This window comes from Tursiops truncatus, chromosome 4, assembly GCF_011762595.2.
Source record: "Tursiops truncatus isolate mTurTru1 chromosome 4, mTurTru1.mat.Y, whole genome shotgun sequence".
NCBI lineage: Eukaryota > Metazoa > Chordata > Mammalia > Artiodactyla > Delphinidae > Tursiops > Tursiops truncatus.
The window spans coordinates 63215222-63237526 of NC_047037.1; the positions used below are offsets into that span (position 1 = coordinate 63215222).

The window sequence follows — 22305 nt, forward strand, 5'->3', positions numbered from 1 at the left end:
CCTTCCTCTCCGGCGTACAGCGCCTAGCTCTAGGTGAATGAAATTCCGAGACTCGTAACCAAGATAAAACCGCCCTCCCGCAATTGGTCAGTGCTGGAGGAGGAGCCCCGTGATTGGTGGAGAGTCCAAGGAGGCGGGCGGAGGGAAACTTCGTGTACCGCGATGCCGGCTTTTGGAACCCTTCCCCACCACCAATCTTTACGTAATTTTCTGCGACTCGCAGGTGCCGGGGCTGAGCGGATTCCTGCGGCGGCACGATTCTCTGACGTTTCCCCTTCTAACTGGCCGGGAGCTGCGGCTGTAGTTCCGAAGCCTAACTGGCCGGCCTCACCGCCTCGGAGGTGAAGTGTACTGCGCTGATTGGCTGTGAGGCGCCGGCCGCGTGTGATGTCCCGAGCAGCGATTGGCTCTGGCCCGCTGGGTGCTTCTCTCGCCGGGACTCGGGACTCCCGGGAAGTGGACTGGTAGAGGAGCGGGGCAAGCTAGCTGTCGCTCCCGACTAAGTCGGAGACTCCGGCGTGAGGCGGCCTCTCAGGGCCGGGTGGGCTGGCGAGCCGACGCGGCGGCGGCGGCCGAGGCTGTGAAGAGTGCGGGGGTCAGGGGCCCGCACAGAGAGACCATGGCCCCGCAGAACCTGGGCACCTTCTGCCTGTTGCTGCTGTACCTCATCGGGGCTGTGATCGCCGGGTGAGGAACTGGCATCCGCGGGCACGGGGCCCTTAAGTCAGTCTTGGCTGGGGAGGGGGCTTGAGGGAGGAGGGGGCATTGTCAGACTTGGGGAGTGGAGAGGGGCGTTGCTATGGTGAGGCGGTGGAGCGGAGGAATGGGTAGCGTGGGCCAGGCTTGTGGGGTGGAGAGGAGAGCAGAGGGTGATATGGGTGAGAGGGGCTTAGACCCAGAAGACCTAGAGCTAGATTTGCCTAGAGAAGTGAGGGTTGGATGCAGTGCCAAAAGCAACGTGGTGTGAGGGGGCTGCTGAACTGGAGAAGAGGACGATGCAGTGTTGAGCCTACAACAAGCCATTGGGCGGACATTAAGTGGGTGGGTTATGATGCCAGGCCAAGTGAGGAAGTGGGGAGGACAGGTTAGGGAGGCCATGCTGGGATTGAAGGAAGTTGGATTGAGGGAGCAAGGCAGACCCTTGGGAGAGCCCTTGTACTTCTCAGCTTCTTGAGATGATGAGCTTGAGTTGTCATCATGCCTCACTGTCTCTCCATGGAGCATTCTTAGGAAACTGAATGGTATTACGAGCGGGGAAAAAACATTTCCACTACTACACCAATAGGTAGTAAACTGGGATTCTAGACCACCCCCCCACCCCCACCCCACTTACAAATTATGTGACCTTGAAGGAACATTTCAATTCTCATCTGTGACATGAGGATGATAATGTGCCACCTGTTTGAAGGAAGTAGGACCACCTGAACTCTTGAGATTCTCCGGCCTTTAATAAGATCCACTATCGTATAGGCCTGCTGACCACAGGGTATGATATGCCAGGTTCATATTTTAGAATGTGGGGAATAGTAAAGTCTTAGCTTTTGACAAATTTATAGGTTGCTCTGAATGTAGAAAGCACTACCTAGCAGAGCTTTAAACTTTAAGTACTTGTTATTCTCTTAAAAGTTTTTTCCCTGTGCATATATGCTTCAACTTTGTTGGGTTTTTTTCTTCTGAAACATATTAAATTTCTGAAAAAATTAACTTCTCCTAGGTAATGCTTTATTGGGTTTTTTAACATGTTTTTTGTTAGTACTTTTTGCACTTAAAGGAATGGGTACCTTAAGTTGTTTAAACAAGATGTCAGGATAAATACTGTTAGTACTGTAGCTATAAACTTCAGTTTTTCCTAAAGGATTCTCTTGGGAACCATCATGTTGATGCTGAGTTATGCCAGCCATCTTTTCCCTGTATTTTTCTCAGCTGTTACTTAACCATTTTTATATTAAGTATATCCTAAGCCTCATTTTTTATATAGCTAGCTCTTTTGTCATTAACATTAGTGAAACTTTTGATTTATTTAGTTCTTGTCTCAAGAGATGTCAAGTTTTTGCAGATTTTTGGGGTGTGGCGATAAAGCACCTAAATAATCCTCATGGAACCCCTTGTCAGTGATAGTTTTTAAAATTTATACATAAAATGATTAAATGATTTTCCTGAAGTGTGACTAAGAGCTTATGAAATACATTTTTTTAAAAAGTTCTGTCATATATTACGTGGATCTTGATACCCCAATGCATTTTTCCCCACTGCATTTTAAAATTACCATCATTACTACATCATCTCCCTGTGAACAACTTTCCCATCCCTTTGGTTGAGAGAATGCATTTTCAGAGTAATTTCTGCTGACTCTGGCAAAATGAATAGACTTTTGTGAGCATGCTTATTTATTCATTTCATTCAACGAATATTTATTGGTGTCTTCTATGGGCTGGCTATGGTCCCTGCCCTAAAAGTTTGTTAGTCTTATTCTGTCTTCCCATTGGCCCTTCCTGCAAAGATTCCCTTTACAATTAATTTGGTTCCAACATAGTTCCTGGCAAGGAGGTCAGTGGATCTCCACTTTATCTCCTAGCTCATGCCATGTACATATTTGCAGCTGCTGGGACTTATAGGCACCTGCATATGGGTTCCAGCAGCTGTCTCTAATTAAGACTTGACCTAGACAAACTAGTATAACCACTAGTAATGACTGCAAAATTGAAATTTTCTCTCTCAGCAAAAAACTCCACAACTCATCCATTCAAATGGGTGTTACTCTCTCTTCAAGCTTTTTATTTGGGCTTTGACTTAACCTCTGTGTTAACCTCTGAAGTTAACTTCAGTCACTTCATCTTTAACATTCCAAGAGTGCTACTGTTAGAACATTTCTGTGACATAATCTTTTTGAATAAAGAAATTCATCCTTTGAGATTGACCTTTGGAAGCAGTCAAAAGTCATTTGAAGTCAATAATAGGGGAGAAAAAAGAGAGTCAATTTGAGTATACAGTTCTTTGTTGAAAATGATGTGTGACCATGAAATAAGAAAATGACTTTCTTGACTAAAGGTAGTTCTAAGAGAAGAATGCCAGAGATATTTTGAATAATTCTAGTATTGTTCAAAAAGTACATAGCCTCTCATTGTGATTACTTCAATATGAGACTCATTACAAATTCTGGTGTGTTCTCTTTTTAGTCATTCTTTTTCGTGTGTCACGTGGGTACCTTCATTTTCCTACCTCTTTGCTCAGACACAAACCTAAATGTAAAGGAAAAAATTTCACTTTTAAAAATGTAATGTATTAACTCTTCAATGAAATATCTTCTCCCTCTCCCCCACCCTCAGGCGAGATTTCTATAAGATCTTAGGGGTGCCTCGCAGTGCCTCTATAAAGGATATTAAAAAGGCCTACAGGAAACTAGCCCTGCAGCTTCATCCTGACCGGAATCCTGATGATCCTCGAGCGCAGGAGAAATTCCAGGATCTGGGTGCTGCTTATGAGGTGAGTCAGGAAAAGGATAAAGTGTGAATAAAACCTACAGATACAGAAAAAGCCATGTAATGCTGAGTAACACTCCCATTTTTCAAGTCACTTTTTAAAAAAAAATTGACAATAGATAAAAGTAGCAGTTGATGCTATATTGTACATTAATGTTAGTAGGTGCTACTTCCTGCCCTTTTCATTTCAGTATTTGTCTTATTAAGGAGAGTAATGTTGAAAAAGACGAATGAAAGAAAATAGGATCGGTAGGTTAATACGTAGACTGATGATCAATCAATCCGTTTGAGAGTTGGAGCCAGAAACAGAAATAAAATCTAAATGAGGATTGCAAATCCACATATGCCCATGTGGATCAGGCAGATAACATTCAGGGCAGGTATAAGATAAAACAGGAGAGTGGATATTCTACCTCCATGTTAGGAATCAGTAGCGATTGAAGAGGACTGTGACAAGCTGAAGACTTCTTGCCCCATTTCAAGGGAACAGCTGTTATTCAACACCAGCCAGTTTTTGCCATATACAGATGCAAACACTGTGTTTGCACACCGTGGCCAGATCATTTAATTTTTCAAGAGGAGTGGAAATCCTGATTTTTTGGTAAATTCTCCTGGTTGTAAAATGTTGGTAACTGATTCAATTTTAAATTTTCTTTTTCGTGCAAATCAAAGAAAACACAGCTGTAGTTTGAATTTGCAACCTGTAATCTAGAGGTCAAAATACTTTCATGTGTATCATCTCATTTAATCTTCATTAGGACACCTTGAGATATAGTAGAGCTGGGCATATTCTTATTACTATTTTAAAAAAATTTTTTAACAACACAGAGGAATATTTACTGAATGCTTAATAATCTTTTTACTATTTGAAAAACCATTATACACAGAACCTTTCAACACGGTGGTGAAAAAATTTTACAAATAAGTCACTGATAATCTTTCATATGTATTAATTTAGGAGTTAGCTGTTTTGTGTGTGTTGCAATTCACCTTTCCCCTAGAAATAGAATACTATTATTCTGTGGTTATACTTTTTCTTTTCAGCTTTATTGAGATATAATTGACAAATAAAATTGTAAGATATTTAGAGTATATATTGTGATTACTTGGTACACATATACATTGTGAAAGGATTTCACCCATCTAGTTAATCCATCACCTCATATATTTATTGTTTTGGTGAGAACATTTAAGCTCTGCTTTCTTAGCAAATTTCAGTTATACAGTACAGTGTTATCAATTCTAGTCACCATTTATTCACATTTTCTAAAAGGGCACAGAAAAAAATAATTTGACTCCAAAAGTCAGAGAGCTACAACTGCTGAATTCAAATTAAATCCCTGTATAGTGAGAAGACTGAAAACAAATCTGAAAAATATTTTAGTGGAAAAAACCCAGAAGGAAGGGATCCCAAGGCCGCCTAGTTTAAAGAAGTGAATGAACCAAAACAGTGACTTATATACCCAGGTGAAACCTAGAACTAATGGGGTTTCCCTTTCTTCTCTCAACACCTGTAGGACCAAAGTTCCTAACCTCGGGCCCACAAATAAACTTGAGAGGGTTGGTGGACCCTCCTAAATTACTGTATGTAACATTTTCTTTCTCGTTGATAATATGGATTCCATATTTCACACTGTGTTTCCCATGAGTATTCCCATTGCTTGCTAGGAACCCAATAATCAAAAATATTTTCTGGGGAAGCTGTTGCTAAGAATTTACCGTGCTCTTTAAAAACTCTACCATGTTCTTTAGCCATGACCTAGGCAAGGCTATACATAGATCATTCATGATATTGCAGTTTAACTCTTAAGAACCTTTCTGGTCACTAGTTCAAATTTTCTTTTTTCTTTGTATCATTCACTTGATTGCCTGCCTTTGGTCCTTAGATAAATTAGTGTTCACAAATCAGAATCCCAGTAAAGTTGAAGAGTCTTTTGTGAATACAAATCTGTCTTCTCTACTGAGCTGGGATTACTACTGGCATTTTAATTAGCTGAGACTCTGGTTGGTTGGCCAATCAACTAAGAAACTCCTTTTTTTCTTTTAATAATAAAAGTTTCCAAGACTATGGAATAAAGTTGCATTCCTTAGACAGAAGAAAAGTGAGGAGTAAGTGAACGGTAATAGATAACTTTAAGAGTAATTTGGGGGTAGTTATTACAGAAGCCTCCTATGTCCAAAAAGAAGCTGACTTAAAAAAATAGTCTTTGTTTTGGGGTTTTGAAATGGTGTTTCTTATGGACCCAAATGTGGGGTTCATTTCTTTGCCAAGACAGGAACAGCGAAGTAGACTTGAAAGTGAAAATATTGGAAATCCAGATCACATAATAATGAGTTTTGTTTTGTTTTGTTTGTTTTTAAAGTTAACTCTGCCCATTTCTACTTCCCCAAAGTGGCTATTTTTTTAGGATATTTACCAAACTATTTTTTTCTCACCTGGTCTATCACAGTGGCTTTAGTTGAGTACTCTGGTCACTTCTAGACTAACCCATTTGTCTTTGCTTTTAAGAATGCTCACTCTCTTGTACACTGAATTTCTTTTTATCCTTCTAAATGTATCTTAAATGTTAGTAGATTTTTGCTGTGGCACCTTACACATCATTCAGGCCCTGAGCCAAAAGTGTGTCCTATTTACATACGCCAGTTAGATCTTCCCTTTCTTTTGCTGAGTCAACAAGCCCCATCCACTTCCAACCTCACGTTTCCTGAGCCAACACAAGTATGGGTTTGAAATAACTTTCTCCTTCAGTCTGCTATCTAAATAGACATTTAAGAATATCAAATAACATAAAGTTATTCAATTTTCAAAGTTATATGTGTGCATATATTTCAGAATGCTCTAAGTAAATGGGAAGGTTTTTTTTGGGAGGGCAAATTTTGAAGAACATTGAAGCTTATTTTGTTTTACATTCTTTAGTTCTATATATGGAATGGTCCCAATGAGAAAGCATATACCTGTGACTGAGTATGTAGTTTGCTAAAACCATTAAAACTTCAGAAAGTCTTTTCAAGTTGTGAAATTGAGCTTGAGCGTCCTTCATAGAGCAGTGTCCCTTTTCACTCTTTGCAGTTCAAACTCAGGAGGCTATGAGCTGTGTGTGGCAGACAGCATTCTTCCACAAATGGATTTCTACATGAATCAAAAGAATGAAAAGGGAATATGAAAATATTGCAGTGTAGAGCTTTCTGGAGACCTGTCATTGGAGTCCCTTGACTTACCAGTCTTTTAATGTGTGTGTGGTAGTGGGGTGCAGGGGTTATGGTATAGATGTGTAGGGCTGAGCAAACTGACGACTGTCCTAGTTTACTGCTTCTGTGACTAATGACAGTCTGTCATAGTCATGTCCTAGTTTATAGTTTAGAGAGAGAATATAACATAGTGGTTAACAGCCTAAACACTGGAGTCAAACTACGGGGGAAGTAAACCTGAGGAATTCATCTCACCTCTTCCTGTTACTGCCCTCACATTCATAGCCATGTCGCTAATCTCCAGCATGATATTTATGTGGCTAGGTGAGTTTTGATAAATTTAAATTAAAAACATGAATGGAGCATTGTGGAAAGTTACAAAATGAGCACTGATCAAAGAATTTAGTCTGATAAAGAAAATAACTTTATAAACATGCCTTAATACCATACATAATGAAAACTGAATTCCACTAAAATTTTACACACAGTATCAGAGTTTAAAAAAACAAAAACATAAATGTGAATTCACCTTACCTGAATATTACCAACTCATAATCTTTTCTTCCACTGGCTTTTGCCCCCAGGTTCTGTCAGATAGTGAGAAACGGAAACAATATGATACTTATGGTGAAGAAGGATTAAAAGATGGGCATCAGAGCTCCCATGGAGACATTTTTTCACAGTAAGTAATTTATCTATCTGCAGGGTATTAGTGTCTGAGAATGGATCACTTAGTGATTATTAAAGAATTATCCTTGCTCCCTTGTTCAGAAGCTTTCGATGAAGAGTACAACTCAACTGATCCTTGACCAAGAGGTCATTCATCATCCTTTCTGTGGGAATATACTCCTCTATTTTCACAAAGCTCCAGAAAAGACAGGTGGCACTAAAAGGGATGTCCATCTAGCCAACCATATCAATTAAATCAACTCTGACTGTGTTGGGGGGGATATATGTTGGAAACCAGTTCATTGTATCTCCCTGCTGTCTTAGAATCTGCAAACCACTTAATGAGCAAAGGTGATTCTTACAAGCGGAGAGAGAAATTCCTACTCTCATACCCCAAACTGACTCTTCATCCCATCCACCAGAGAGGGATGGTTATGATAATCAGCATTGTTGGAAGGAGTTGGGTTAGAGGCTCTTCATCCCTTGCTGGGCCCAGCTTTCTGGGAGTGCTGAGAGGCTGGAATAATAAACATCTTTCCTTCCCGCTCTTTGAGCCCCTCTTTGTTGAGCATTTGAATTTTCATATGTCCTGATGATGCATAAATAGGAGATCTTGATCTGGGGTTTCAAGTCAAGTTATAAATAAAAAGATGTTTGAATATGCATTTCTATGGGGATAGGATGCATTGCTTTCTTCAGATTCTCTTCAGATTCTCAAAGAGAATTTTCTTTAGATTCTCAGATTTCTTCAGATTTGTGAACGCTTCCCCAAAAGAAGTAAGAATCACTGTTGCTACAACAGCTTCCCTCATTTAGTGTTTGGGGGTGACAGTAGTTTTTCAGGACTTAGGACGATGTGTGAGTAATATTATTAAGAAATCTTTCTCTTCCCCAGGATTGATTTGGCTGCTTTGGCCTACCAGGGAAGTGTCCTGTTTGAACCCCTTAGCAGTTAGAAGTGATACCCAGGGATGCCAGAAAGAAAAAAGGCTCTGCCCTTGCTCCTTCCCCACCAAAATCCTCCCTCTCTGCTTTTATTTAAGATGCAGGGAATCCATTCACCAAGATTGGGTTTTGGTTTTGTTTTTTGGAGGGGTTGGGGTTGTTGTATATTTGTCATCACTATGCTAACATCTGAGGCTCTTAATAACCAAAACTTAACATCAAGAGTAGAACTCCTATGCAATTGAAAGTCACTGTTTATAGTAATCTCAAAGTGACGCTTCTGTTACTTAACAAATTAATTTTCGTCTTATGAGACCAGAACTTCCTTTTCTGTAAGATCCAGAGTTTTACTAAGGCTGATGCTTTTTTAGTTTAATTATGTTTCCAAGATTCTTGTACAAAGCAGTGGCTTGTTTCAGCAAAGTTAGTTTCTAAAAAAGCATGTAAAGGTGAACACTACAAATGTCCAAAATTACCATTAGGTTTGGCAATACATGAATTTATATAGACTATACCCTTTCTCTCTGTCTCCATTATATCCTGATATTTGTCAGTATTGAGAGAGATTATTTTTTCATTGATTAAGAATTCATTGGCATACTGTATACACTGTACTGTGTGTCTGGACAATATTAAAAAGTAAATTTTTTTGTAGTAGGGGCAATATAATTGACATTATATAAATTAAAAATTGTGTATGGTGTATGACTCCAATGTATTAAAATGTCTTTCAGTTTTGCTCACTGGTGGGACACAATATTTTATCAATGTGAAGAAAACTAAAATTGTAAGAGGTGAACTCTGATATCTTTTCACGATGATTTTACACTTACCAACAGCTTCTTTGGAGATTTTGGTTTCATGTTTGGAGGAACCCCTCGTCAGCAAGACAGAAATATTCCAAGAGGAAGTGATATTATTGTAGATCTAGAAGTCACTTTGGAAGAAGTATATGCAGGAAATTTTGTAGAAGTAAGTCCAAACTATACAGCTATTCATATTGACTCCCAGAATGTGTTCTTATGACTAAAAACAAGAGGTTTCTACGTACCTTCTCTGTCTTTTAGGGGGTGGGGAGGTGTATAGAATTGAATTAATCATAATTCTTGGTTCATGATATGCTGTTATTATTTCATGAACTCATCACTCAGCCCAAGAACTAAATAAAACAATACCAGGAGATATATCTACCTACATGCTACTTCCCTATTCCATTCACTTGCCTCCTTTCCCAGGTAACTGTCTAATATCCTGAGTTTTGTCTTTATTGTTCTCTTGCCACTCGTGTTTGTTTGTTTTATTACATATATAGGAATACCTGAATAATATATTGTTTACTTTCACTGTTTTTGACTTTGTAAAAATGATATCATACTATATATTATCTTCTGAGACTGGCCTTTTTTACTCACTCTTAATATTGTCAGAATTCATCCATGTTCTTGCTTATAGCTATAATTCTGCTGAAGAGAATTTCATTGTGACCACGTTGCATCAATAGGCATGTAGGTTACCTCCACGTTTTTTCAATTCCAAGCTGTGCTTTTAGGAAGTCTTGTACATATATCCAGGTAAAAATATTAATTTCCCATGTTCCCTTGCAGACCTGTTGTCTGTCATCATTGCTAATACATAATGTGCATCACTCTTTGCAGTTAGCATGCTCCTAAACAAATTCCTTTTTAATCTAATTATTGTAAAGGATGTATATGACCTTGCTATTTAAATGCCCCCATGGTAAGTTCTTTTTAAGAAAAAATTACCTTGAGAGAGCATAGTGATTAAAAGCACAGAGTTTGGAGCTAGACTGCCTGGTTTAGAATCCTGGCTCTACCATACATTGGTTATGTGACCTTGGTCGTATTACTGAGCCTTTCTGTGCTTTCATTCTTTCCTCTGTAAAATGGAGATAATAGCAGCATCTACCTCATAAAGCTGCTATGAGGATTAAATGAGTTCATAAATATATGTGATTAGGGCCTTGCTTGGCACATACTAAGTGCTATAAAGTGTTGGCTCTAATTATTGTTATTTATTCCGTTGACCTGGGCTTTCATATGTTTGTAGGCATTGAGGGATTTTTCTCCAGGCATTCATGTCATCTCACTGCATGAGCACGTGCCCTGTGATTAGTAGGTGTTTGACTAAACAGGCAAAATCAAGAGTACATTTCTTCATATATTTTAGCTTCTAGTGATTTAGAGGGGTCAGAATGTTTACTTGCAGTCAGCTACAAGGAGATGATCGTTGTGTCTTTTCTTACGGGTTAGAGTATCTGAATCGAGACAGCACTGGAAAACACTGCCAGATTGAGTTGCCTGAAACAAGGAAGTGTTTTCATGAGGTTAATCATGACTAATCGTGGGGTGGGAGCGACAAACCAGCTTTTGAAGGCTGTGGTTGTTCTTCAGGGCTTACGCTTTACACAGCTCAGATTTCTCAAGAGATAGTAATTCTGTGCACTACTTTAACTCAGTAGTATTGTGTCATGGCTTAGAAAAGGTGATTCCACACATACTATCTTTCAGTTCTCTTCTTTCTTACCCTCCTCTCTCTTCTCCAACTTTAGAATTTGAGTCAGTTAAAGATCCATTTGCTCAACTCCTATGTGGGAGCTGACCTGTAACTCCTCCAAGACTTCTCTCAGCTGTGGGTCTCCCTGAGGGATGGCTTGGGAGAGAAGGGGAAGTGCCAACCCCGGCAGGTGCGCAGAGTCCCGATCTGGTGAGGAAACCAAAGGCTGTGGGACACAAGAGAGAAGCTGATCCTGTGTGTGTACTTGCTAGGTGGTTAGAAACAAACCCGTGGCAAGGCAGGCCCCTGGCAAACGGAAGTGCAACTGCAGGCAGGAGATGCGGACCACCCAGCTGGGCCCCGGCCGCTTCCAGATGACCCAGGAGGTGGTCTGCGACGAGTGCCCGAATGTCAAGTGAGTGCAAGCACCTTCTTTGCTCTGCCAAGGGACACTTTAATCATCTCATTTGTCTAATAAAATGCCAATGGTCCATACCTAGATTTTTTTTCCCTCCCTGTCCCCCATCCTTCTCTCTCTCCCTCATGTTCTGCCAGAGGATAGAGCAAAGAAATGTACAGTTTAATTTTTTCTGAAAGTATCTATTAAGAATATCTCCTTTTATGTTTATGAACTAATAAGCAGTGCCCTTTATTTCTGAATATACTTTAAAAAAATGTTGATATTTTTCCGTTTTCCTACTTGGAATGTTTCCTTTTTCCTACTTGGAATACTTAGAGCAATCTTATGTGTACAGCTAACATTTCAGATTAGAGAAGTACTATTTGCTGATTTATGTTATAAATACAACTGTTTAATTGAACCTTCAATTGTATATATTAAAACTAGCTCAGTTATTTGTGGGATCAGTGAAAAAAATCAAATAGGATAAACTCTTCTGTTAGATTTTCTGATAAACATGATGCTGTCCTTTCAGGTGCACGTTTATGTAAGTGCGAGTAGTTTTCTCTGTTACTGATCACCCACTTCAAGACAATCAGTCTACTGCAGGCTTTTTTGGAGTCAGCAGTCGCATGGTTATGTGATATATAGTAGCTTTGCCCTGGCTTTTGGCAGGTGGAAGGTGTAAATGGATATCAGGTGGTTTTGTCATTTAGGGATACAGGATAGTCTTCCAAGAGAAAAGGTCTGATTGAGTAGATAAAACTTTATTATCTGTATCTGGGGTTTGGTTTATATTTTCTTCTTTTTTTTTTTTTCTTTTAAATGCTCTTTGTCTCAGACTAGTGAATGAAGAACGAACACTGGAGGTGGAAATTGAACCTGGGGTGAGAGATGGCATGGAGTACCCCTTTATTGGAGAAGGTGAAATATTGATATTGATGTTTTATTATTGTAACTTTATGCTCTCGCCTGCTTATGAGCGCCTCCCACCCCCGCCTCACCCCATACCTCGTGGCCACCTAGTAAATGCATATATCATTTCCAACACACTTCAGTCAGTTTTAGGACACAGAAAGCCTTTTTATGACCATCCTTAAGCATCCTGGCTGGTCCACTTAAGCAGTAGCATTACTGTTTATCCTTTGACTATCATGGCCAAAAGTTACTGTCAAGTAGCCTAAGTTAGGTCAAAGTTTAAATGTTCAGAACTTAATGGATTAATTTTAACTCAGCAATGAAAGAAGTTATGTAACTCTAGTTGGCATTAATAAGATGCTCTCAGACCTCACTTAGGGGTTAAATTTAAATCTCTAGAAGAAAAATAGCTTTAAAACATCAGATTCAGGAGACCAGTGAATCATTCCTTGTTTAGGAAGTAGGTCAAGTTATTTATTGCTGTGTCTGAGTCCCAGGTGATCCTCACTAATAATCTGAGACTTGACATAACCAGGTAGACACAGACACGCTGCTCTCACAGATAGGCTTGACAGTCAAAGCCTAAGGTAGTGGCTTTAGAAAATTCTCTCAACTGCTAAATAGATTTGCAGCGTTCAACTTGCGTGGCTTACAGTGTGCTGTAATCTCTTCTCTTCTGACAAGGTGAGCCTCATGTGGATGGAGAGCCAGGAGACTTACGGTTCCGAATCAAAGTTGTCAAGTAAGTAATCTCAGTTTAGAGGCCTTCTCTTTAGCCCTTGCTTTTCAGAGGAGTCAGGTTAAAGAAATATGGGTAGCTACCAGGGCACTTCCAGACTTTTTCCTCTGTTTCATGCCCTTAATACCCTAAATATGTAACTCTACAGCCATACTGAAAATTTGGGGTTGGAGCCTAGGATTGAGTCCATTTATTTATTTACTCAGGACTTCCAAGTCCAAAAGATGTTGGGAGGAAAGCATCGATATTATGAGTAAGGAGCTGTGAAAGAGAGGCAGACAAGGAGACCAGAGATTTTAACTGAGGAAATACGGCCCCATACAAGAATGGGAGACTTTTCCATAGAAAGGAGCTTCTGTGACATGATCTGCAGCTGCTGGGCAGCTTCTCTGGTTGGCTTCTCTTCAACGTGCAGTTCTACTTACATAAGAATTTTACCTGGGACTCAGGCTTTCTTGTTTATCACTTGTCTCTTGTTACCACTTTGGAAACCAGTGATACCTCTGTTTCTAAGGATTCATTGAAACAAGGTTCCCACCCAAATATGGAGAAATGGGCCCCCAGTGCCAAGGACTTTTTTCCCTCATAGCACTCTTTAATCTCTGTGATCTTTCCCCAACCTTTCTCACCTACCTTGTCTTTCCCATCACTTCCCAGAGAAACTGGCACATGTACTATTCCCTGAATAAACCTGGTACCTTCTCAAGTCCTTATCTTTGCCAGAATTCCCTCTTGCCCTATCCCCACCCTCCCCTGCGCCCACCTTATTTGCAGCTTCAGAGCTGATCGGGCCTTACAAGCCCAGCTCTAGAAGCCCCCCAGGACCCGTCCCTGATGCCCTTCTCCCCCAGTCCCACAGCCAGAAGTTGTCCTTCTCTCTTTTCCATAATCTAGTTACTTGTATTTTAATTACGTGCTTTGACTTCTGCTGATTGTAAGCTCCTTAAGATTAGGGTTTAATAAATCTTAGGCTACTTTACAGTCTTGATTAATACTATACACGAAGGAGTGTCTAATAAATGCCTATTTCTTGAAAGAGTGGCATTCATCCTTTTCCATGATTTTTCTAAAAACTTTTTGAACTCTTCCCAAAGAGAGACTTTGGAAGTTAATGATCTTTACCTTGTTCTGTTCTAGGCACCCAATATTTGAAAGGCGAGGAGATGACTTGTACACAAACGTGACAGTCTCCCTCGTGGAGTCTCTGGTGGGCTTCGATATGGATATTGCTCACTTGGATGGTCACAAGGTAAGCAAACCAGTTCTCCCACTTCCTGTCCTTTTAAAGCCTTCACATGGCTGCTGTTGAGGTTACTTCAGCCACTTCAGTCATTTGGAGCCACGGGAACTAAGTGCTCAGGCTTTGTCCTGTCATCTTTCCTCACTCTGCTGCTGAACGTGTAGCAGTAACAACGCCACAGACCCCTCAGCTACTCAGGTGATTGCACAGCCTTTGGCAGTCTCGTCTTTACAGTCTCCGTTGGTAAAAGCCTTACTTTTTTACGTGTTTCGTTTTTCTTTTTCTTTTTGAAAACCTTCTCTTTCTTTGGCTCACACTGTCCTAATGATGTTTCCCCTACCCCTTCATCCTGCTGCTCTGAGCCATGACATGGGCTCTGGGCGCCAGTACTCACTGGAAGCTGTGTGTTGTGCTTCGAGAGTACCAGTCCTGCTCCAGTCCATCCCCTTTGCTTTCCAGGTACATATTTCCCGGGATAAGATCACCAGACCAGGAGCCAAGCTATGGAAGAAAGGGGAAGGGCTCCCCAACTTTGACAACAACAACATCAAGGGCTCTTTGATAATCACTTTTGATGTGGATTTTCCAAAAGAACAGTTATCAGAGGAAGCAAGAGAAGGTGAGGGTATAATGTTTACTGTTCAAGGAAAGATGAGGTCTACATTAGAAGGATTAGAGGCTTAGGGGTGAAGTCTGCAATGACTGATTGAGAAGAGGGCCCAGTCAGTGGGTCCTAAGTAAAAAGGAAAAGGTGAGAGAGGTCAAAACTGGAAAGAGGACAAAGAAGAAGGAATGGAAGACAGCCAAAGAGCTTTCTGTCCATTTCAATTGCCTCTTATCGGATTTTGTGGGATGTATGTGTGGTATGTGTGCCTGAGACACAAAGACAGGGGCTCACCTTGGACGTGCATGTATGGGTATCCACATGCGATAAAGTTAGACATTGGTAGTTACTTGTTTAATTCAGATCCCTGGTTGTCATAAGGCCTTTTGTGAGCCTCCCCATGACACATGGTCTTCAAACTCTGGGGAAGTCACTTTTTTGTTAACGGAGTCATTTGTTTGTTCTTTCCTCAGGTATCAAACAGCTGCTGAATCAAGGGTCAGTGCAGAAGGTATACAATGGACTGCAAGGATATTAAGAGCGAATAAAATTGGACTTTGTTTTAAAATAAGTGAATCAGCGATATTTATTATCTGCAGGGTTTTTTGTTTTTGTTTTCATTTTCAATATGCAAGTTTGGTTTAATTTTTTTTTCTTCTAATGATCGTCATGAAATGAATAAGAGGGCTTAAGAATTTGTCCATTCGTGTTGAGAAAAGAATGACCAGCAAAAGGTTTAATAATACCTCTCCCTTTGGGGATTTATGTCTGGTGCTGCCACCTGAGTTTCAAGAATTAAAGCTGCAAGAGGACTCCAGGAGCAAAAGACACAGTATAAAGGGTTGGAGTTAATTGTTAGCTATTTCATTCGAAATGCCAACTGGAGAAGTCTGTTTTTAAATACAATTTTGTTGTTAATTTTTTCTTGACTCCTGTTTCTTGTTGGTGTAGTTACCCTGTTGTCTCTTCCATCTCCATTTTGGTCATTTTTCCTTGATCAGCCTCGCTTCCCTCCTTGGGGCCTGTGAGCTAGCTGGGTTTTCCTCCCATCAAGCAAGATGAATGCACAAACCTGTGGAAGAGTGATGAAGATCCAGTCCCTGTACCCAGTTAAACACACATGGCACTTTCTAGAAAGGAGCCTGAAGAAAATTAGAGATTGGAGTAGGTGAAACAAGGTCACACAACCACCTAATTGTCCTTGAGAAAGTATATTCCCTCTCATTTAATTTGGGAATAATCAAATCTGACATGGAAACTTTACTGTTTAGAAAGCACTTTCCATGTATCCAATCTCAGTTGACCTCATGTTTGAAAAGTCTTCGGCTTGTGTTAGGAACTAGGATTATTGTCGGCCCTAGAAAATGAATTTGAAGCAGTAGAGTTGCATGTTGTATTTGCTTCTCCCAGTGGAACCTAATTCAGGTGGTATGTGACGTCAATATATTTGACTTTGTAACCTCCTTCCCTTTTCTACATTATACAGTCAAATTACATTCTTTATGTTACTTTAGCTAGTGAATGTTTCAATGTTGTTGAACAACTGCTGTTGCAGAGTGTTTGTGGAGCTGCCTTCTAGCCATCAGTTTGGTTCCAGCAACATTCCCACCTTTGGCTATACAGCAGCCAATGCTGCTATTGCCTTTTCATTTATTTTGCCCTGTTTTATAAAAATTAGGGGAAAGGCGGTGGGGAGGAAATTTCATCCATTTAGAACAGTTAAGAACAAGCACGCCAGGACTTCCCTGGTGACACTGGTTAAGAATCCTCCTGCCAATGCAGGTTACGTGGGTTCGAGCCCTGGTCTGGGAAGATCCCAAATGCCATGGAGCAACTAAGCCCTTGGGCCACAACTACTGAGCCTGTGCTCTAGAGCACACGAGCCACAACTGCTGAGCCCGCGTGCCACAACTACTGAAGCCCACACGCCTAGAGCCCGTGCTTTGCAGCAAGAGAAGCCACTGCAACGAGAAGCCCGCGCATCGCGACGAAGAGTAGCCCCCGCTCGCCGCAACTAGAGAAAAGCCCGTGCGCAGCAACAAAGACCTAACGCAGCCAAAAATAAATTAAAAAAAGAAAAAGCGCACCTTTTAACCTCAATCAGACACTATTTTTTAAAAATTTACCTATTTGTTTTTATTTTTGGCTGTGTTGGGTCTTCGTTGCTGTGGGCGGGCTCTTTCTCTAGTTGTGGCGAGCGGGGGCTGCTCTTTGCTGTGGTGTGCGGGCTTCTCATTGTGGTGGCTTCTCTTGTGGAGTGCGGGCTTTAGGCACGTGGGCTTCAGTAGTTGTGGTGCACAGGCTCAGTAGTTGTGGCTTGTGGGCTCTAGAGAGCAGGCTCAGTAGTAGTGGCGCATGGGCTTAGTTGCTCTGCGGCATGTGGGATCTTCCTGGACCAGGGCCTGAACCTGTGTCCCCTGCATTGGCAGGCGGATTCTTAACCACTGCACCACCAGGGAAGCTCCCAGACACTATTTGGACTTGAGTGATCCAACTGTGTGTTCACTTGTGAAGAAAAAGAACAAAATTCAGAGGCTTATTTGAAATGCTGAAAATCTAGCTTAGAAATCAAATGCCCCATATAAATACGTGTGTGTTTCATGAACTTTTGTACATTTAATATTCATTATGTACTGAGTTGCTGTAGTTAAAAATTTCTTAGGAGTAATTATCAACATTTCTCTTCTATATCTTAGCCCAGGAGAGCTCTTGATCATTTTTTGCACTTGCTGATTTTTTCCAAGATTTTTGCAAAGAGTCACATACCAAACTAGAGTTATTATTCTTAGCTAGAAAGACCCCAGATATAACGCTTTTCTATAAATAAGAATGTTCACGGGGCTTTGTCACTACTGTTTATCCATGGTCCAGATGGCCATGAATGAATGAGTTAAAAAAGAATATTCTTTTACCATTGACTCTTTGTGAGCTTCAGTTTACTTTAAGTGCTTTCTCTGAAGCACATTATAACATGGAAAGACTTGTATCAAAGTTCCATAGATTTTCTTGTAATAAAGCATAGTAACAGGGTGGTGCGGTGGAGATGACAGGAAGATCGGAAAACCAGGCTTTAAAGCCCAAGCTTTTTGCACTAAGGTACAACTGCCTTCCCAGAAGTTAATGCTGCCCCCAAATGGAGCGGTGGTCCCCGAGGCAGCAAGCTCCCTACCAGAAATGGGCTTGGGAGGTTGTAATGGTCAGTATATGTTCCCTTCAAGCTGAAGATTTCTATGTGTTACAGAGTTTTCAAGTGAAGAACTGAAAACTTGCTCTCTTACTCATTTAGTAACAAGTATTTATTGAGTCCTTACTATGTGCCAGTTTCTGTTCAAGTGCCTTATATAGATGAGGTTGTTTGTATGGAAGAGGGAGTATTATCCTCAATCTGCAGATGAGGAAATGAGTTACACCTCACAGCTTACTAGTGTGGGTCTGGCATTTGAAGCCAAGCAGTCTGCTTCAGAGAATGTGCTCTTAACTCATGAATTCATGATTTCTACTTAGAGAAAATAAATGGTGCGGAAGAAGTATTCTAGGTAGTTATGGTGAGAGAACAAATAATAATGTCTTCACCCCTGCAAGGAAAAATGTCACTCCAATGAGATATGTAATGAAGCAGAAAGGGTGGTTGGCCTGGGATGGGATTCAATTCTGTGACACTGGGCAAGCCAGTTAACCTCCCTGAACCTCAGTTTTCTCACCTGCAAAATGGAAATAATGAAGGGTGATATATTTTAATTTGAGCTTTTGTGATTTCTAACATATTTTAGCTACACATTTATCTATGTTTAATTCCTGGTCCTCAGCTGCATTCACTATTGTTTATGTTGCCAGATTCCTGAATCCTAGATGGGTGTTAGTGCTCAGAAATCACTGTTTTTGGAAAAGGGAACAGGATATGGAAACAAAACCACTGGAAAAGTTGCATTGGTGGTTCTTAGAAATGGAAGGAAGATTTTACTCTATTCCTTGACAAAAGATAAGCTGCAATTAGCTCCAGTAAAAACGTCTACCTTGAACAAAGATACACATCCAAGGACTCCAGGAGATAAGCAGAGAGGAAAAAATGGTTTGATGAGTATTCACTTTTTTAAAATTCTAGACTTTTAGTCACTGACATGGTACCAGTACTCATGATCAAGGGTTGACTACAGGTCACAGGCAGTGGGTACCGGTACAGCTTCCACAGTGATTTATATGTCAAAGAGCCCAGACCCTTTCTCTTTCCACTAAATGAAATCAGTACTTATGAGTGGGACAACTTTAGGTATGGTACCTCTATTGATGCAGCGAGCCTGAGAATGCCATGAGTAGAGGGCAGTGCAGTCACAGAGCTGAGTGTCAATGAGAACCTCTAGAGCTGCTCTGACCAATATGGGAGCCATATGTGGCTTAGCACTTGAAATGCGGCTGGTACAAATTGAGAGGTGCTATAAGTATAAACTACACACTAGATTTTGAATACAGTACAAAATAAAGAATGTAAAGTAACTGAATTTTATATATTGATTACACGTTGAAATGATAGTATTCTGGGTATATTTGGTGAAATATATTATTAGAATGATAAATAAAATACATTATAAAATTCACCTGAGGTGGTTTTGGTTTTTCACTTTTTCAAATGTGGATACTAGAAAATTTTAAATTACATGTGTAGCTCATATTATCATTTTATTGATAGCGCTGCTGCCAGGTTACTTCTCAACACGAGAGAAGTTGACTAGCACTTTGGGATGAAGGACCTCCTTTTCCTCCCTATTCAATTACCTCTCATTCAATTCAGTCCAGTGGTCCAGACTGTCAAGATGTTTTGGGATCCCCATTCAATCATCCAATATTCTGTCTGTGCCTCTCTGCTTGATGTTATCTGTCCGCTGTATTGGCTGAGACATCAAGATTTTTATCCAAACAGTGAAGAAAAGTGCTGACCAAAGAACTGAAGGACAACTCCTGGGTTTTGCCACTGAAAGCCTCTCTCCGGGTTGTCATTCATCAAAACGTTGGCATATAGTCATATCAACCTCCATGAAAATAACTAATTTTGCATGTAGCCATATTTCTTATCATGTCCACAAGGATATGCTGAGAGGCCTTGTTGAAATCCATTTATACAACAGCCTATTAGGAAATGAGGTATATCTGACATGACTTCTTCTTAGCAAGCCCATATTGGGTCCTAGAGATCAGCACGTTCTCATCTACGTGCTTACAAATGATGCCTAAGTTGACTGTCACCTTCTTAGCTTTTGGAAGAATCACCCATCTCCAGTCTTTCAGCCTCTTACCCCTCCACAGTGTCTCAAAGTCACAGCCGTGTTTAACAACCTCCTCTATATTCCTCTCAGTACTCTGGGATTTTGTCTAGTCCAGAAGACATAATTTCCTTTGAAGTGTTAATAAGTGTTTCTTGTAATCAGCTCTTCCCTCTCGGTCTTCCATTTCCTCTTACTGCTGTTCATTCTACCCTTATGTTTCAAACATCATTCTTTCTGACAGAATATAGATGCAAAATTGGAGGTTTTATATACCATAATTATTTTTTTAAAGGCTTTAGTATTTATTGAGTCTTTCCAATGTATTAAACTTAGCTTTTGTAACAGATAATTCTTTTTTTAATCTTTTTTTTAACGTCTTTATTGGAGTATGATTGCTTTACAATGTTGTGTTAGTTTCTGCTCTATAACAAAGTGAATCAACTATACGTATACATATATCCTCATATCCCCTCCCTCTTGCGTCTCCCTCCCACCCTCCCTATCCCACCCCTCTAGGTGGTCACAAAGCACGGAGCTGATCTCCCTGTGCTATGCGGCTGCTTCCCACTAGCTATCTGTTTTACATTTGGTAGTGTATATATGTCAATGCTACTCTCTCACTTCGTCCCAGCTTACTCTTCCCTCTCCTCATGTCCTCAAGTCCATTCTCTACATCTGCATCTTTATTCCTGTCCTGCCCCTAGGTTCTTCAGAACAATTTTTTTTTTTTTTAGATTCCATATATATGTGTTAGCATATGGTAGTTGTTTTTTTCTTTCCGACTTACTTCACTCTGTATACCATAGTTATTTAAATGTATATACTCTAGAATCAAACCCCTTAGAATCAAATTCCTGTTCTACCACTTACAAGTTGTGCCTCAATTTCTCCATCTGCAAAATGGTAATAATAATAGTACCCCTTTCACAGGGTCATTGAATAATTGGACAGTCACAACTGGAATTGCTGGCTTGGGGACATATAGGCAAAAAGGAGCAAGTTAGTATCTCTATTTTGCTTAACTAAGGTTTGTAAAGTTTTTTTTTTTTTTTTTTTTTTTTTTTTGCGGTACGCGGGCCTCTCACTGCTGTGGCCTCTTCCGTTGTGGAGCACAGGCTCTGGACATGCAGCCTCAGCGGCCATGGCTCACGGGCCCAGCTGCTCCGCGGCATGTGGGATCTTCCCGGACGGGGAACCCGTGTCCCCTGCATTGGCAGGCGGACTCTCAACCAATGCACCACCAGGGAAGCCCTGTTTTCTTTTAAGTCATTTTCTCGTTATTACCACTAAAAATCAAGTTATTCATTAAAACAACAAGAATGATAATTTTCAATGCAAACTCAAATAAGTAATGCACCTCGACTGTGTCTGCCCTCTTCACTTAGCCTCACTTAATCCTAATGTAGAGAAGGTAGCTTCCATATGGGCTGGGTTTTGATTTAGAGATAATTCTTCCAAAAAATAAAAATAAATAAAAGATGGCTCCTGAGATCTAATATCAGTTGTGGAAACCAAACAAGTCAGGTAATTAAAGCCTCTGCCTCTTCTAACAGGTCACTAACCTAGGACAGCAGAAAATTGATAGACAAGGTTTTCAGCAAGGCATTTGATGATTCAGATCTTTATATCTTTGGGGGCAAAATAGAGGCATATAGTTGGATTCATAACTCAATAACTATGTTTGAACATGCTGTTAATTAATGAACCAATGTCAACCTGGAAGGGAGGTGGTCTCTGCTGGCACAAAACAGAGCTATGTTCTCAGTCCTGATCTATTCAATACTTTTATCAGTGGTGAGCATTCAGGAAGAGAGTTTAAAATGCCAAGCACCTAGTGTATGTGTAAGTAACAGTTTTCACAGCTCTTATATGCTTGTGGGTCCAAAAAGTCCAAGGAGAGAAGCAGGACACCTTAAAGCTGACCAGACAAGCTTTGACTCCTGCACAATGCTTACGGTGGGGGAAGCAAATTAACCTGGAAGGAGAGGGTTGGATGTACCAGCTTCATCCACAGCGCTGATGGCAAAGCATGACTTGGCAGCAACACTATCAAGGTGTCACTTGAATTGATGTCTCCCAACACAATTACAAGAGGACTTGCACTGAATTTTGAGGGGAAGTAACCGTAACAAACTAAAAAGTCAGTTGAATAAAAGTTTTATACTATCAGGGCCATTATAAGGAGCTATAAGTCTTTAGCTTCTTATAAATTGTAAGAGTTAAATGTCTCTGTGTTTTGAGGTTTGGTAAAGGAATTTTGACACTGGTGGGAGCAGGGAACGTCCCCTAATTCTGCTCAGCAACTGCTACAAAAGGGAAACCAGGTGAGCAGCCTTATGATGCCCTAAGA

General features: G+C 40.5%; 1 protein-coding gene across 1 annotated transcript; it reads left to right on the plus strand.

Moving 5' to 3' along the window:
• Positions 1-247: 247 nt before the first annotated feature.
• DNAJB11 (DnaJ heat shock protein family (Hsp40) member B11) lies at positions 248-15620 on the plus strand. Its single transcript, XM_019946195.2, has 10 exons — positions 248-687; positions 3327-3483; positions 7253-7350; positions 9122-9254; positions 11069-11211; positions 12038-12120; positions 12799-12856; positions 13991-14102; positions 14553-14712; positions 15171-15620. The coding sequence occupies exons 1-10, from the start codon at positions 620-622 to the stop codon at positions 15233-15235; spliced, it is 1077 nt and encodes a 358-aa protein (XP_019801754.1). The 5' UTR covers positions 248-619; the 3' UTR covers positions 15236-15620.
• Positions 15621-22305: the final 6685 nt, after the last annotated feature.

Coding starts and splice junctions, on each gene's coding strand:
- DNAJB11 (XM_019946195.2), top strand. CDS start 620: ATGGCCCCGCAGAACCTGGGCACCTTCTGCCTGTTGCTGCTGTACCTC. Junction 9,255..11,068: donor ATGCAGGAAATTTTGTAGAA/GTAAGTCCAAAC, acceptor TGTACTTGCTAG/GTGGTTAGAAACAAACCCGT. Junction 12,121..12,798: donor GTACCCCTTTATTGGAGAAG/GTGAAATATTGA, acceptor TCTTCTGACAAG/GTGAGCCTCATGTGGATGGA.